Source organism: Carassius auratus, chromosome 4, assembly GCF_003368295.1.
Source record: "Carassius auratus strain Wakin chromosome 4, ASM336829v1, whole genome shotgun sequence".
NCBI classification, from domain to species: Eukaryota; Metazoa; Chordata; class Actinopteri; order Cypriniformes; family Cyprinidae; genus Carassius; species Carassius auratus.
Genome location: NC_039246.1, coordinates 16,911,010 through 16,928,657, shown reverse-complemented (window position 1 = coordinate 16,928,657; position 17,648 = coordinate 16,911,010). Strand labels below are relative to the sequence as shown.

Sequence of the window (17,648 nt, the reverse complement as noted above, 5' to 3'; positions counted from 1 at the left end):
AAAGTATTAGTTCATGAAGCTGACTGACAGACCAAGGTTTGTTTTGTTACTCTGTTTTCACAGTAAACATAAGGCATATAGAAAAATTCGCAAAATCTGTTTATTGCTGACAAAGACATTGTAATGGGAACCATATGAGGTATTATGAATGAGTATCATGACTCAGCTCTGAAAACAAGATTAAAAGGTTATAGTAGCAGCCTGACAGTATTTGGTTTTGTCAGTAAAAGTCCTTTTTAAGTGTCAGACCAAGTAGAAATAGCAACTTAAGCTAAGGAGAGGAAACATTATAAAGCTGTTGACAAGATCAGGAGAATCAGCTTTCAGATAGATTTGTAAAACATGTTGCAATTCACTCAGTTGGATTATTACAATATAACCTTTGTCTACAAACATATCTGTCTGTCTCCAAAGCATCCAGGCCAGGAAAAATGAAGGTTGGAAATTACGAAACTTGACTGGAAACATCAAGACCCAGACGCAGTTGTCGACTTTCCTGTGCGTAGTTTTGGGAATTTATCCACTAACGTCACTGTAAACTCATGTAGGTGAGATGAAAAGAGGAAATGGTAGAAATCCTCAAGCAGACAGATTTCTAAGTTGGAAAATGCTGGACCTTTTCGTGGAGCTGGTGTGAAGAATCTTTCCAGGGATCTTCAGGATGCTAAGGTTTTCATTTTCCGTGTATGATAATGTCCAGACAGGAAAGACAGGGAGAACACAGCTGGACAACAGAGTACTCTTACGAAATACTTAACGGGACTGGACGAAGTTGGGCTGGAAAAAATCTGGCTTGGGGAGACACAGGCTTTATGGTCAAATAAAAACATTTATGGTCAATAACAGCAACAACAACAAAACTGCCAACTGTGGTTGCTGGAATATTACTGGAAGAAGAAGAAATATAGTGTCAGTGTTAGTCAGTGTATATTTTGTAGTATTAATAACTGTGAGTCATTTAATAATAAAATACCGAACTATTTAATTTCTGTTTGTTACTGTAAACTATACTATATCATAATGCATTTTAATGTGTTAATAAAGGGTATAATGCATGATAATTTTTCATAATGTTCATTGTAATATATTATATCTTGCTGTAAATAACTATAACCAAATTGAAAATGCATAGTGTAGCAATGAATTGATGTGTGTTATAATGTATTGGTTACAGTTATACATAAGCTTGTACAATGCATTATAAGGTGCATTATTAGGCATAATTAATGCATCAATACTTTCATAATGCATTATAAAGGCTTTAAGTAAAGTCTTATCTCAAATATTTTTAAAGCAGTTTTCTGATTTTCATTTAGTTCCATTTTTAACTTAATCTAAAACCTGTAGTCAAAACCTGTAAAAAACATGTAGTCATATTTACTGAATGAATATGAATGAATGAATAAAAACATGAAGGAAGACTAATTATTATTATTAATAAAATTCCACTTTATCCGAAATTAACATAAAAACAGAAAACATAGAAATTAAAACTGATTCAAAATATTGGCAAAAATTATAATTGTATCCCAGTGATATTAAAATAACAGTGTTATCCTCTAACCAAAGCTAAATGCCATCAGTTAAGACCAGACTGAAATGAGCGTGTAAAGTGTAATAAGTGACTGAATATGCAGTAAACAATGCACATGTATCATCAAAAAAAAAGTGCTTCTGCAGCCAATTTTTATCATTCAGCAGATGTACCATTTTTCATGATTTGGGGGCAACTGCAAACCGGACATACCTGCATCAGGTAGAGCTGCACAGGTTTGCCCTGACTTGCCCCTGCTGTGTAACTTCATCCGTGATGTCCCAACCTGAGCTCAGCACCATGTGCTTGCCCCGCAGGCCTGACAGATGAGTGGAGTGAGAGAGGGGTGAGCTGTAGGGGACGTGACAGATAAGGGAATGGATGATAAGGTCATAGAGCTGTTGTTATGGGACAGGTATGAGCACTGCAGCAGTCAGATTGATCCAGAGCAGTTTAAGACCCAACGGCATCAGATCTATAGCCTAGCAGTAAACGCACATACACAAACCATGGTGCTCGAGTATATAACTAGTGTTTGAATCTGACTCTCTCTATCAAGAGATAGTTATTTTTTTTGTAACATAGTGATATGTTTAAATTATTTATTTGTTTACATTTATTATAATTTCTTTCTTAATGATTACATTTCCTAATAATTTTATTGATTTTTTTTGTTTTGTTTACGCTTTATACTTGGTTTTAAATCTGCACTCTAACTGAACGTGACATCTTTCAAGTAAAATTAGGATCATTGACCCTACGTGGTTTGTTTTTTTCAATATTTTATTCATTTTTCTACTATTTATTTTGAATCAACATTCTCAGTGAACCTGACATTTAAATGATGACCATATAGCCTGCATGATTTATTTAAATTTTTATTTATTTATTTATTTTGAATAATCTTATACCTAGTATAATAATAAAATATAATATGTATATAAAATCTTAAAATAAAAAGAAATATGTAAAATGATGATCAAAGATGTCAGTTTACAAATGGCCATTTACTATTTCTTAATTTTATAGATATTTTTTTTTACATTATTTTGTGTTAATTCTTCTTCTTCTTATTATTTAATTTATATTTTTGGTGTGCAGATTTTAGCTTCATATTCTTTACTGATTTTTCAGTAGTAATCAAAGACATAAATACATAATTTCAGCACCACAGATACGCACAAGGCTTGCCGGACCAATCTCTCATCTGGTTTTCTGGCTTTACTGCATTCCTAAGAAGTGATGTATGCTATTATAACTAAACTGACCGGCAGTCAGCGCCATCCTTCCCAGGTCACTTATGACACACAGCCCACCACCGTGTGCAAGCTTCCCATCACATAAGTCCATGACCACAGCCAGACAGAAGCCGTCTGGATTTTATGAGGCTTAACATTAAAAGATGGCACACCGTTTGATGATATACAATCTACCAGCTGTTAAGAATTTGATACACTCTCCATTCAGATAGTCAACACGGTTATGTAAGTCTGGTTTGGCCCACTACTGTCTTATTTGGTCAATTTTTCCAAGTCTTATTTACAGCCCAGTAGTCTAATAGCAGGCAGCTGCCATCTCAAGTAAAGCCAATTTTTTTTTGCAGAATGTTTTCCAAATAGTTTCATTAACCTTTGTTTTGTTAAGAATATTTATTTTTATGAGGAATGCTTGCATTGGTTATGAAGGAACCAGTGATGGAGGTGTTTGTTTGTGTTTCACACACAATAGTTGAATTGTTTTGTGGGATTGTTTGGAAAGGATGGGATGGAAAAGTGTGTGCGTGTTTGTGGCAACTATACAGGTATATATATTTAGCAAATCCTCCCTTAGTGAGCCTTGAAGCCTTGTCCCATGAAGAACTACATCTCCCAAACTGCTTTGCTACACCTGAACCTTGCTAGAATGCATATATTTATTAGGGAACAGCTGCTGACATCTACACACTAGACCCGCCTGACTGCTGTTTTCTATCAATCTTGGGTGACTAAGGTCTGGCTTGAGTGTCTCTCTCTCTCTTTCTCTCCCTCTCTCTCACTCTCTGCTTTCTCCCTCCCTTACTCTTCCTCTCCCGAGTCCTCGGGGCCGCACACATCTCTACCTGAAGTCGTGCACAGAGAGAGAAGCAGGAAGGTAAGGATATCTAGCATCTGCAGTTATAATGCTCAGTTTTGTTCTGTCTGGATGAGATTATTAGAAATCTGCTTGGCAGATTTTTGGGGTGGACTGAAGAAAAAAATGTATTATCATATTGCAGATATTCAGCTTGGTGATGTTTGAAAAACTTCCATGCATGCATTTTATTCAAAACATTGTGTTAAGTTATTATAAATAGGTTTTTACATAAATGAAAATGCATGAGCTGATAGAAATATTATGCATGCATGAATTATTTTATTGTGCAGGAACAGAGAGAGATTATGCAGTATTTTCCTTGAATTGTTATTCACAAATACTGTTGCGAAATTGCATGCATGACACCTGATCTAATTTATTCTTCTTGTCTTTTAAATTGAAATATTAATTAATTAGTCAATATTATAAAAGTACTCATACATTATTCATCATTTGTAATGCAATAATTCTTCATCATAGCATGCATAGACAAAAGCGATCTATAGGTATGATGTAAGGATAAAGTAACTTGAGATAAACTTGGATCTGCACACAAGCAATGTGGGTCTAATTTGCAAAGGGAGGAACGGCTGCCTGGGCCTATTTGCATTCTTGAGGATGAAGTCATCGATTTCCATTAGAAGAATGTCTCTGAGCTTTGTTTATGTCTGAGGTTGACCGTAGAAAGTTCTGTTATTCTTAAACACATTCACATTTTAATATTGCCACTTATGTAACCATAAAACCCCCTACCTTCCCTTCCCTTCCCTTCCCTTCCCTTCCCTTCCCTTCCCTTCTCTTCTCTTCTCTTCTCTTCTCTTCTCTTCTCTTCTCTTCTCTTCTCTTCTCTTCTCTTCTCTTCTCCAGGTTGGATTCGACTGAGTTGTGCCGCCATGTTTGCTCTTGGCTTCTTCCTGTTGGCTGGACTGCTATGTCAGAGTTTGGGTCAATATGACTACTATGATGAATACTATGTCCCCTACGCACCAATGGAGGCAGTATCGTCTCCTAATTGTGCCCAAGAGTGCGACTGTCCATTAAACTTCCCCACTGCTATGTACTGCAATGACCGCAACTTGAAGTTCATCCCTATTGTTCCAAGCGGCATTAAATACCTCTACGTACAGAACAACTTAATTGAGGAGATCAAGACTGGCGTGTTCGATAACGCCACGGACCTTCGCTGGCTCGTCCTGGACAACAACAACATCACCAGCAGCAAGATCCAGGCTGGTACCTTTGATAAACTGATCAAACTGGAGAAGCTCCTCTTCAGTAATAACAAGTTGACCAAGCCCCCTAGTCCTCTTTCGAAGTCCCTGGATGAGTTGAAGTTGAACGGCAACCAGCTGAGCTCATTCCCTGCTAACACCTTGTCTGGGATGGAAAACCTGACCACCGTCCACCTGTCTGAGAACAAGCTGACCACCGAGAGCATCACAGGTGCCTTCAAAGGCCTGAAGTCCCTGGTTCTGCTGGATGTGAGCGAGAACAAGCTGAAGAAACTTCCCTCAGGAGTTCCACCTTCGCTTTTGATGCTCTACGCTGACAAAAACGATATCGACAGCATCCCTAGCGGCTACCTGGCCAAGCTCCCGGTCCTGCAGTACCTGCGTGTCTCTCACAACAAGCTGGTGGACTCTGGAATCCCTGCAGGTGTGTTCAACGTGTCTTCTCTCCTTGAGCTTGACCTGTCTTTTAACAAGCTGAAGTCCATCCCGGAGATCAACGAATCGCTTGAGCACCTGTACCTGCAAGTCAACGAGATAAACAGTAAGTCTTGCCGCCATTTCCATCTGTTCAAGCTACAGATTTTGCATGGTTTTTACTCCATTTCCAATTCTGTTTCTTCAGAGTTTGACCTGACGAATATCTGCAAGTTCAGCTCTCCGGTCAACTACTCTCGACTCCGGACCCTGCGCTTGGATGGGAACAACGTCACACACCGCAGTATGCCAGATGACACAGCTAACTGCCTACGCCAGGCCTCAGAGATCATCTTTGATTAAAGTCCCATCTCTCCAGTATTTTATCAGACAAATTAAGGCTATTGCTCTTAGTTGACACTCAGATTGACTTATGCGCATCTTTATTCATGATCACGGCAACCACATCTGGTTACATGCAATATTTTCTCTCTAAAAACATAGACATCTGTATGAAAAAATGGGCAGCAGTAGTCTGGGATCTTGAAGATAAAATCTTCAAGTCTTGTATGGTACTGTATAAAGAGAAGTAGTCTAATTAGATTAATAAGACATTCCCATCTAAAGAGAGACATATTTGTGCAAATTGTGAATAGCCAAGTGTGCACTCTATAAGAAACTGCACTATATGGCATCTAACTGCATCTTAATATTTCCGCATGTTTAAACACCTTATCATTCGAAATTGTAATCATGTTATTATTAAGCCTGCCGGTAAGGAAATTAGATTGTTAAGAGTACAAGTTATGGAAAATCACTATCTAATTGTATATAAAATGGCTAAATGTGCAGCAATGTTGAAGGATATCTAGAATTCAACGAAAATTGAAATGCACACAAAACTGAAAAAATCCTGGACACTGAGTGAATTTGCTGAGGTTTAGCTAACTGCTAAATACATCTAAAGTGTTTTGTTGTTGTTATTTTGTTTATTATTTAAATGTTGTATTAATAGCAAATCAGTATCAGCTTGAATTTCTGAACTCTGCCAACATTTATACAATATTTTCTGCATGCAGTTCATCTTATTTTGTAACAGCGATTGTTTTCAATTCTATGGTAAACAATACTGACATTTTTCATGTATTCAATACACCATTTCACAGCATCACAATGTTAGTCAAATTATTGAACCGTATGATTACAGTAACTTTGGTGGACTGTTGTAAAAGTTGTAAATTCCCCGATTTGTTGTTTTATTTTGTTAAAAAACAAATACCAAAGCAGTTTGTTCATCTTTATTTGAATAAACCAGATTTCTCACATGTGTGGATGGATACAGATGGTATCAATCCTTACAATAAGATCACATGTAGAAATTAATAGGTTCATATTGTACACATTATTCAGATAATATAGCCAAAACTGTTATCTGTTAAATGTGAATAATTCCCTCTCCATTTTATCATCAAAATTCTCTGAAGCATCATCACAGGAAATCTTCAGTAGATAATTAGAAGTCATGAAGTCATTTGATTCATAAACATAAAGGCATTGATCTTTACTACACTGAAAGTAAACCCCAAAGCTACTCTACTACTCCTCTACTTCTGTTTTATTATTTTCGTCTTATGGCTCATGTGGATTTCCATTTCTCAGTCCTGCTGTCTGGGATGGAAAAAAACTTGTGGTATGAATCTGTTCTCCATCTTCCTTCTTTTCTGGCCTCTCAGCCAAACTTAAGGATGAACAAAGGTCTATGAGTTTTGCTCTGTTTGAAGCAGAGCCATGATGACAGAACTACTTCCTGCAGGAAATGTGTTCTCTTGATGTCTCTAGCTGAAGTACAGGCTATGGATATAAATATAGTAATTGTAAGATGAAAAGGCTTTTGTATGGAAGAGCTCGTATAAAGTGCAATGTAAGAAACTACTGCTGCCAAAGGTAAGAACATATCAAAACATCTCATAATAATTGTGATTTAGTAAGGATTATTAAAGTAGTTTTAACAATAAATCCCAGTCTACGATTACATTTCCAAACTTTCAAGCTATGTACTGAATTTGACAACAAACTAGATGAAATATGCAGTTGTGTGGAATAAATAGTCCATTGGCCAACTACATCTGCAATGCTGACATTGACCTTTGACTATATGTTCTTGTCATGTGATGTAGCCCTACTAGCAAAAACCACAAAAAGATTTACATAAGTGTTAAACAACTACAGTTCAGTAGTGCAGAGTATACTTCCTGGTAATTACAACATTTAAACCTGAAAAGAGCCACTCTAGTTCTAGTCCGACACTATTTTTAATTCAACTATTGGCCACATGGGATAGCAAAGCATTCATTGGCTGCACATTTCAGAAGCTCAGTGGCTTGGCGGATGCAGAAGGTCATCCGAGTTCGCCTACTGTATCATGACTACTAAGCAGTCTGACATCCTTCCCATTTGGCATACTGTTTTTGCATACTGTGTATCTGGGTTGTTTGCATATACAGATGCAGAGCCAGTATTTGAGATAACTGTAAACATTAATTCTCTTCCTCAGCTCAGAACATACCTTGGATGAATCGTAAAATAGCCCAACATTTGGTCCGTTCTTTCCCTTTACCTCTTCCAAGCATCTGCTCCTTTCTCTATCCCAAACCACACCTTTATGTCAGGCATGTCAAAAGTTACTTTTAACGTAACTACAGATATTTCTGCACAAGTCTGAGCTAGCGCTAAAAATGAGTGTTTTATGTAAAACAGTAGAGTTGCAGTCAGACATCCCAGCATTCCAGAGGAATGGAGGGTCTGGGGTGACCATGTGATAGTTATACAGAGAGACACTGGGGGAGATCTTTTGTCCATGTGTTAGAAATAGATGATGGATAGGCAGTTCTGGCTTTTTGTTTGAAATATCTTCACCAATGTAAAGCAGACTGGGCATTTAAGTTCACCAAAAAATGAATTTGCAGGACTTTTGATGTTGATGACCAGATGCTGATGATGAAAAGCAGTTTTCTGTGTCCTCACCCACAGTCTTTGGAAACCCTTTTGACTTTATTCTGTGGTGCACAAAAGTAGTTTAGCATAGCATGAGAGTTTCTGGAGTTTGGCAGGCCCTGCTCTTTTCACATCATTGCATGCATGATAGCAGGGTCTTGATTAAATACATTGATTGTTGATTGGATAAAGGCAGATCTGAATGTGAGCTTGCAGGGGATTGTAAGAAAGGGGGAGGATTGGAGAAGTCCGACAGAGAGAAGTCGCTTTTTTTGATGTTGGAAGACTAAGTTATGACTTTTTTATTTATTTAATATCACAAGCTGGTGAATTTCCATTGCTTTGCTTTGTGTTGTTTCATGGAAGAAAGTCAGTCATCAGTAACAACATGACATTTTTATTTTCAAATGAATTATTCCATAACCTACCCTAACTGCATTGCTAGGACAATGTAATGTTGCTGTGACAAAAGTGAATGTTGCCATGTCATATGTTTTGTGTGAGTGTACTTGCCAGCTGTGCAATTGAGGTCTTGCTAGAAAACCACAGTCTGTTATTCAGCGTCTAGAAACCGGAGAGACTTAGTGGGGAAAGAGAGCATTGTGATGTTTCTTAGCTCTTCCTCCTACAGTACAGCTGATCTCTTTAGAGAGAGGACACAAGAGTTTAATGTTGTTTAATAGAATAGGACCACTGTGCTGCACTCTCATGCTATGTGAGAACACATAAAAGGCTTGCAAAGGTTCCCTGAGGCGATAAAATCTGTTTATTTGATACATGTGATATCGTCAGAACATTATAAACTTGATTTGTGTGGCTCTGCACAGAGAAATGTTGGGATTTTTTATTTGAAGTCGACATGAAATGGAAATTTCACAATGACAAACTTTTCTCATACTTCTCCAATATTTTAGTCAACCCCCCCATTCAGATGGCAAAAGGCATTCAGATGATCACAGCTCTACATAAGAATGCTGAAAGTTGCTTAATTTCTGTAATATAATGAGCAATGTTTTGGTGGCTCTTTTACAGCATAATATCAAGACCATGATCAATCCAGCTTGGGATTGAATTATTCAGGTTCATGAATGATTAGTTTAACATTTAGATAAGACTATGCTGGTGTAAATACTTCTTTTGTGGACCTCTTTGGGCTTGCCCAAACATCTGAAGGACTAACTGGCATGTGTGCTTTGTAAAGTGAGATTGTGTGAGATTTGACATGAACTATTTTAACAATGGCCTTACTACCTTGACTGTGTCAGTTGTGTTGTTGTCTATGGAGGTTCAGAAAGCTTCAAGATTTCATCAAAAATATCTAAAATTGTGTTCCAAAGATGAATGAATGTCTTACCGGTTTGGAACAATATGAGGGGGAGTAATTAATTCGCAGAATTATCATTTTTGGGTGAACTATTTGTTTAATAACATAAATTATGAATCCTCTTTTATTCCAGACAATATCATCCTTTTAAAAGGATAAAGATTTGCTTCTTTTCAGCTGTGCAATGGGACTTTAATCAGTGCCCTACCCAAATCAAAAGGCCTTCTATATCCCACTTTCCTTTTCTACATCTTGAAATTTCTGTAACAGGATCCAGATGTTGAAACAGATGCTGCCTGGTTACTACCCACTGCCTTTTCATTCATTGTGAAGCTATGTGCAGCTTAAGAAGAGAGAGGGACCTGCTGGGATATGACTAGAGTGCAGGATTAACTCTCTAACATTAATTCTTCCTTTCACGGGTTGGGACGAGTCTCCATCAGTGCAAAGGAACAACCAGATGATGTGCATTACCGGAGGGGGCGGCCTAGTTTAACAGGGTGTAAAATATCCCTCAAAGTCATGAAGGATGGAAATGAGATATGTCCATCAAAAAGAAAAAGTTAAATATCTTGAAGCCACCTGCAACTGTTTGGAGGGTTTCATATATGCCAGTGGCCCCTACCTCCCGAGGCTACACAGACCCTCACTGCACAAATAAAAAAAGAGTAAGAAAACAGAGAAAAAAGTGCTGTGCTAGCAATAAGTAACCAATGCATGCTTGCGGAAAGACAACTCCACACATATCTTTCGAACTTCTACACACACCCTTTTTTGAAGATCACCAGCTGATGTCAAAGGTTTGGCCTTGGGGAAGTTACACTACCAACAATAGTAATCTAATAAGGCTGTGTCTTCTGATGCATGTCCGGGCCAGAAAGAAAGTGGGAGAAAGTGCAGATTGGACTCAAACTGGAGAGGAGAGCAGTCGGACCAAGAGATTGCCTGTAACCCCAAAACCAGAACCAGACACTTCGCCTCCACCTGCACAAAACAAAATCAGCTGAGATGAGCAGGTAATATTTTTTGATTTCTTTGTACTTTTTTGGTGGTGATGCAATAAGCAAGTGGATGGTAGATGTTGAGTATTGAGAGATTTTAAACGCCAGTTCCTTGTATTTTCCATATACGTTCTAATTTCCTGCTGCATGTCTTTATATAAGTGAAATTTGCATTTTAATTGTAATTGGAAAAAAAATATTGAATTGTAATAGCTAGCAACAGGATCATGAACTTGAAATGTATGTGTATTACATATGTACTGGCATCTAATTAATAACTTGTGTGATACAACACAAAAGTGCCAACAAGAAACAGTGTTAGACATTCACTATGATAGCACCATGATATTTTTGAAATACCATGTTAAAGATCAAAATACTATGGTATGACCATATCACCCCTGTAGCATGTTATCTGGAAAGTTAGATTTTAAAGGAAAGTCTTCGATTTTGCAAATTTTAACATTAATTAGTTTTTCTTTTTGTAAAGCTAGCATTAATTGATGCTCTAAATGCAAATTCTGCAGATGATAGAACTAATGCAGCTTTTTGATGTTGGCTAAAACAATTAGACCATACAAAACATTTGATTAGAGGTTTCTGTTGGAATCATGTTTCTTAGAAGCATAAAGATGTGAAAGTGGACAGTGGACATTTGGACTGCACACTAGCCACAGAGCTAGAGCCAAATGTGGAACTGTGTGTAATTAACATAGCTGCCAGAGACACAATGCCCCAAACAGGAAATTAAACCTTTTTGAGAGCATGTGTTTTCTTTTAGGTAAAGCATAGAATTTGTGTTCACAATGTTGTATGTCATACCCCCCCCCCCCCCATCCCCCAATTACCGCATTTAATTTTGATGATTAACTTCTGTTCTTTTCCATTAAAAGATGCTGGTATATTAAGTATTTTGCTTTTAAATGTATTAATTGACCACAAAGACCTAGCATTCAAATATTGTTTACCAGTCATAGAGTTCAAAAAGTTTAGATGCCTAGTGAGGTTTCAAGGAGATACTCTCAAATGCATAACAGTTAGCATTAGCTTAGCACTAAGCAGTTTTGACTGTTCTGATCATGAGAAATAGATGTGACTATTTAATCCCTGACATCCTGCTCTCACGCAAGTTAGGACAGTCCACCTACCTTAAGACTGGGTGACTAGAAAATCTTTAAGCCATGTCTAGTCTCACAGTTGCGGACATAAGAAAAGCTGGCACCAGCCATGATCTGGGGCTTTTGTCACTGACTAGTCGTAAACACAATCGAGCGGCAAGGTTTGTATAGATTATAGAGTAGCAAATCTTTAATATTTTTCTCTGTTGACACCTCCTACAGCTAGATGCTAATTGCTGCCCTGAAAATGACCTCTTGTCATGTCCTGCCTAGTGCACTTAGTTGCCAATTTAGTTTTGTAGAGAGCTTGACACAGACATATTCCATGTTTAGAGCTCTTTTCAGTTCCTGTGAAAAATAGGTTTTGAATTCTGTAATTGGATTAGGTTGGTGTTTGTATGCTTTGCCCTTTAGACCACAGGTTCTAACGTAGAGCTGCACCATTCTTGACACAAGATGCTGGATAATAGATTGGATTACTAATGGTTGTAGATTTCGACTGGAGGAGCCCATCACAGGGCATTACAATGACAGAGTAAGTTGTTGTTGTTGTCAGCAGAACTGAGAGCTAGTAATGACACAATCAGATCAATGATTGGCAGTCAAACAAAGACACAATATGTCAAATCATATTCAAATCAGCCTCTAAATCCAGACTAGTGTTCTGGTATGGACAGAAATTTCAGCAAATGAATTTTGTCAGTTGTGTACACTAAATAACAAACATATGATGACTTTTCTCATTACTCATTTTGCAACTGTAAGCATCTCCAAAAATAAAGCAGATCAGTTGTCACTTACCAGTCAAGATGAGAGGAAATGCATAGATAGATAGATAGATTGACAGATAGATAGATAGATAGATAGATAGATAGATAGATAGATAGATAGATAGATAGATAGATCAACTCTGATTCATCAACTTAGTGGTCTGATTGAGACATTTGTTTACTCAAAGACAGGTGTTGTTTTGAGGGGCGATAAAGCATGGTACGTAGGCCTGTATTAGCCTAATTATAACTGGGCCAAGGCCCGTGTCTTCTTTTGACCAACACGCTGGTTTAAGCATTGTCCATCCCCACAGGATTATGACACTTGATCTCAAGAGGCTATGATTGGCTAAGGCTGTGTCCAGTGTGTCTGTCTGTGAAGGGATCATGAGATGTCATTGACACTACAAATAGGTGCAGGAAAGGGCAAAGTAGCTCAGAGTTGAGGCATCTGTACCCACAGCAAGAGACACAGTAGTAAAGCCTCAAGAAGTCAAAGGTAAGACTCTAGCATTTGTGCAATGTAAATGAGCAGTTTATTTTTTATTTTTTTGGCAAAGATAGTGCCCACTTCTTCCATACCAATAGAAAGCCTCCAGAATTGTATACTATAAGCTTTAATCTCCATGTTTTTTTATTTATCTGAAACCAGATAAGATGGCCAAGTCTTGTTAAAAACCATGCCGTGTTTAACCCGATTTCACAGCAAATTTGTATGAATTCGAATGACCTGACTCGCACAAATTCATAAGTTTTGTGAAAAATTTTACATATTTTACAAGATGCCCAATTTGTAGGAATTCGTACAAATGACCACTCCTAACCCAACCTCTAAACCTAACCCTCGCAGTTGGGTCGTACGGAATCATACAAATTAGCCACCTCATAAAGTATGTATGAATTGGTCATGAGATAGCATTGCTATGTTTTGTATATCTTGTATTCAGAAATAGAACATATCTGAACCCTTTTGTTTGCCAGAGTCCAAGTTGTAACTTCTGAATGGAGATGAGTAGCACTGTGCCACGCTAAAGTCAATTAAGGTTGACCTGGCAGCATATTCTGAGTTTAAGAGCATTACTACTTAGAAGATGAAGACACAGAGAAAGATAATCTTGCAAGGTGGATCTATGGATATTCTTAGTATGGGGGACAAACATTGTTCCAGGCCAGGTGACAACTCTTTATCTCTAAGAGTAATATGGTTTCAATATTGTTAACCGCTGTTTCTATCATTTTTCAGGTTGGACCTAACCATGGAGTGGCTCATGGTTGCATTTGTAGCCCTACTTCTGGCCGGCCAAGTCAGCCCTGAAGAAATTCCATATGAACACCTTATATCTCAGATCCAGGCATGTCCTAAAGAGTGCCACTGTCCTCCAAGTTTCCCTAATGCTGTTTATTGTGACAATAAGGGTCTGAAACGCATACCTGTCATCCCTCCATACACATGGTACCTGTACCTCCAGAACAACCTGATTGATGTCCTGTCGGCTAACTCTCTGCGCAATGCCACACAACTAAGGTGGATCAACCTAAACCATAACAAAATCACAAGCGAAGGCCTGGAGGCAGATGCTCTAAAGGCTATGTCTAACCTTGTACACCTCTACATGGAAGACAATTTGCTGACTTCCATTCCATCTCCTCTGCCTGCCAAATTAGAGCAGTTACGGCTCTCCCGAAACAGAATCTCAAAGATCCCACCCGGTGTTTTCTCTGGAATGGACTATCTCACCTTGCTGGATCTTCAAGGCAACAAGCTACAGGATGATGCAGTAACTGAGGTCAGTCTGAAAGGCCTCAACAACTTGATCCAGATCAATTTAGCAAAAAATCAGCTAAATACCATGCCCCTCGGCCTACCACCCACAACCAAACAGATCTTTTTGGACAGCAACAACATTGAAAAGATTCCGGCTGAATACTTCAAGGGTCTTCCCAAAGTGGTGTCTCTCAGACTCAACCGCAATAAGCTGGCTAATGGAGGTATCCCAAACAATGTGTTTAATCTTTCCAGCATCCTGGATCTACAGCTTTCTCACAACCAGCTCACAGAGATACCAGTTATCTCTTCTGGACTGGAGCACCTGCATCTGGATCACAATAAGATCAAGAGTAAGTTCAAGATTAAAGTTCTGAACATGCACTATTGTATATATTGACTTCCTTTGTATTTTTGGTGAAATCCTTTGGTAATTAGTTAAAGACAGGCCCCAAAGTATCTCTGTTCATACTGTTGGCCGTATGGTCACACTATTGTTCTATCCAAAATGCATGACTTAATTTTATTTAATTAAATAAGCAATATAGTCCATTTTAGTCAATATAAGTTTCCTTAAGAAGAAACTTCATAAGCAAAACATCATGTTATTGACTGTTATTGTAATATGTTATTGACTGACTGGGCAGCAAGGAAGCCATCCTAAGGCTCTGGTCAACTTACTTTTCCATGTTCTGCTACATCTTGCATGCAGCTGTGTCCGAATTCCTCCTGTACGCGGAAAGTACTTTGGACTTTAAACTTTGGATGCACGTCTATGACTTTATCAGTAAGATGTTTATTTTTTTTCTTTAATTTCCATAGGTGTGAATAGCTCTGACATCTGTCCACCTGGTGCACTTGATGACTACCTTGATGAGAAGGGTCCACGTCTCCGTTACCTTCGCCTTGATGGTAATGAGATCAAACCCCCTATTCCACGAGAGCTGATGATGTGTTTCCGTCTCCTCAGGGCTATTGTCATATAAAGATGCCACACCATCTAGATACTCCTGTCCATTTCATTTACCAGACCTGAAAATGTATAGAAACTAAAAAACTTGAAAACATTTTGAAAACAAAAAAACAAGGACTATCTGTTTGCAAAGTCAGAAAATAAATATTAATAAAATGTACACTGCTGAAAAGACTAGTTAAGACAAGAATGAATTTCAGTGCTGGTCCAGTTTCACTTATGCTGGTCTAGTTCTGGACTAGCTAGTGAAACTAATCTGCTAAAGATTTTGACCAAGAAAGCCCTGCTAAATAAGCAAGTTGAGATTGCTGGTAGGGATTCTAGTATCCAAAATATGACATTCAGACGGTCTCCTATTTTGGTCTTTTCAGCAGGGTAGAAATCCACAAGACTTGTTCACATTTGCATTTATAGATGGTTTCTCATGACTTTATTGTAAAACCACTGTGCCTTTCTTTATTTCATACATATGAAAAACTAGCAGGCCTGATTTGTGGGAAACACCATTATCTGTTAAATGTTATGTATAATGAAGAGAGCTCCAAAACAATTTCCTTATTTGTAAGTAATGTAATTTCCCCATACTGTGCAGAAGAAATAAAAATAAAAATCCATCTCAGTAGGTGTAGCATTACCCAAAAGCTTACCTCACCACACATTCTGGAGTGCTTTTGGACAGAAGAGTTGTGGTCTGATTATGGATCCAAATGTTTGGTAGTAAACTGAGTGCATACGGTGGTTTGTTTGACTTTATTGAATGCATGGTTACTCTAAGTAACAACAGCACCAAGAGAAGATTAACTTCCAATTGTTTCTTGTCTGTGTTATAACGATTGACATTTAATATTTTTTTTAAGTAAGTTTATTTGTACTTTTCAATATCTCTTTATATCTTTGTACAATCAATATTCAATCAGTATTTAGTGTGACATTGATATTGAGAGAAGCAGCCATTTTAGGAGAGAAAGATGTACTGAGACCTACTGTTTTAATAATTAACCTGTAAATATAGTTTCAATTTAGCAGTTGACAATGGTACTACCAGTGGACCTTCTGGACTGATTTTAAAATTTGTTTTTCTCTATAAAGTATTCTTTTTCAACACACAAATGTGATTATTATTTTTCATATTTTCATTTAAAACTGCGAACTGTGAGAACCATTAGGCTTGTCAGAGGGAAAACATAAAATGAGATTAACTTTTGTTTGGTGTTCTTGATTAAACTGGTTTCAACTGTCTCTGCTTTGTCTCTGATTCAGTTGTCAAAGTAGATTAGCCAGCAGGTAACCTCTTTATAAAGGAATTTATATATCCACAGGCAATTTATTAATCTACAATAATGTAACTTGTGGTTAAACTTGTGATTTATTTTAATTTCCACTCAGTTGTAGCTTTTGCTTAACATTCAGTTCCAGCAAAAGCAATTCCCGTCTATTAAGGCGGTTTGTTTAAGATTTTCAGATGTATTGCTAAACTTCTCATGAGAATGTGGTGTATGAGAAAAGCTGCCAGCACGTATTTATGGTCCAAGAGAGTTGTGGTTACAAAAACCTTCAAAAAATAAAAAAACCTTGTGCGACTGAAGACTCTAGAACACTTTCTTTTAAATATTTATACACATCTGACAAAGAGAAAGAGCAACAATGAGTGTACAGCTATCAGTTGAAACAATAGCTTCATTTATTCTGCAATGCCTGATTCATATATTTTTGGTTGCATCAGTTATGCTGACTTTAGACCTGACTGACCTTGTTATATTAAGTTATCCACTACACAGTGCAGGGCTGTGCAGCTTAAATTGATTGTGCAAGTAAATGGATTTCCTTGGCACTATCCAGTAGGTTTGCACGGATATTAATGCGTCCAGCTAAGGAACTTCCTGGTGCATTTGGTGTGCCTTAAAGCTCAACTATATAAAACATGTTATAAATCATTTATTAATAATTAAATAAGTAGCTGCATATTACATTTAATTAAAGATGGCAGATAGTAGCACATAAAAGATGTTTGCACACCCATAACTGTCACATATAATCAAACGAAGTGAGATTAGTGGTCTGTAAAACTGCCAGGGACATGTAAACATGTCAATGAGACTGAAACAAAATGCAGTATGTGTCAGATGTTATTTAAAAATCTGAATTGCTTGACAGTCCCAGTGCTTAATAGGCTAATGCTGGATTTTTATTTCATGCGACTCAGCTGCAGAAATATGATTACTGAATCGCAGAGTAAGAGAATTAGTATGGAAAAATTGACTGAGGCCTGTAAAAACATCCCACCGAACATGAAGCGGGCACTTGTACGGCACTTCCTGATAGGTTAGCAGGTTTTCTGCAGTGCATCTCTGCACAGAGGTACTGAGCAGAGTTGTGGAGTTTTAGCACCAAATCCTGGCGTCGAGGAGAAT

At 37.7% G+C, this 17,648-nt stretch overlaps 2 protein-coding genes across 2 annotated transcripts; both read left to right on the top strand.

The window, feature by feature from the left end:
* The first annotated feature begins 3,508 nt into the window (after positions 1–3,508).
* LOC113060874 (lumican) lies at positions 3,509–6,617 on the top strand. Its single transcript, XM_026230117.1, has 3 exons — positions 3,509–3,664; positions 4,514–5,419; positions 5,501–6,617. Exons 2-3 carry the CDS (start codon positions 4,540–4,542, stop codon positions 5,653–5,655), a joined length of 1,035 nt encoding a protein of 344 aa, XP_026085902.1. The 5' UTR covers positions 3,509–3,664; positions 4,514–4,539; the 3' UTR covers positions 5,656–6,617.
* Positions 6,618–13,746: 7,129 nt separating this feature from the next.
* Positions 13,747–15,304, top strand: LOC113060885 (keratocan). Its single transcript, XM_026230127.1, has 2 exons — positions 13,747–14,617; positions 15,087–15,304. Exons 1-2 carry the CDS (start codon positions 13,756–13,758, stop codon positions 15,248–15,250), a joined length of 1,026 nt encoding a protein of 341 aa, XP_026085912.1. The 5' UTR covers positions 13,747–13,755; the 3' UTR covers positions 15,251–15,304.
* The last annotated feature ends 2,344 nt before the right edge of the window (positions 15,305–17,648 follow it).

Bases quoted from the DNA above. Each gene is read 5' to 3' on its own strand.
- LOC113060874 (XM_026230117.1), top strand. From the start codon at position 4,540: ATGTTTGCTCTTGGCTTCTTCCTGTTGGCTGGACTGCTATGTCAGAGT. The intron at 5,420-5,500 runs GTAAGTCTTGCC...CTGTTTCTTCAG, and splicing joins GCAAGTCAACGAGATAAACA to AGTTTGACCTGACGAATATC.
- LOC113060885 (XM_026230127.1), top strand. From the start codon at position 13,756: ATGGAGTGGCTCATGGTTGCATTTGTAGCCCTACTTCTGGCCGGCCAA. The intron at 14,618-15,086 runs GTAAGTTCAAGA...TAATTTCCATAG, and splicing joins GGATCACAATAAGATCAAGA to GTGTGAATAGCTCTGACATC.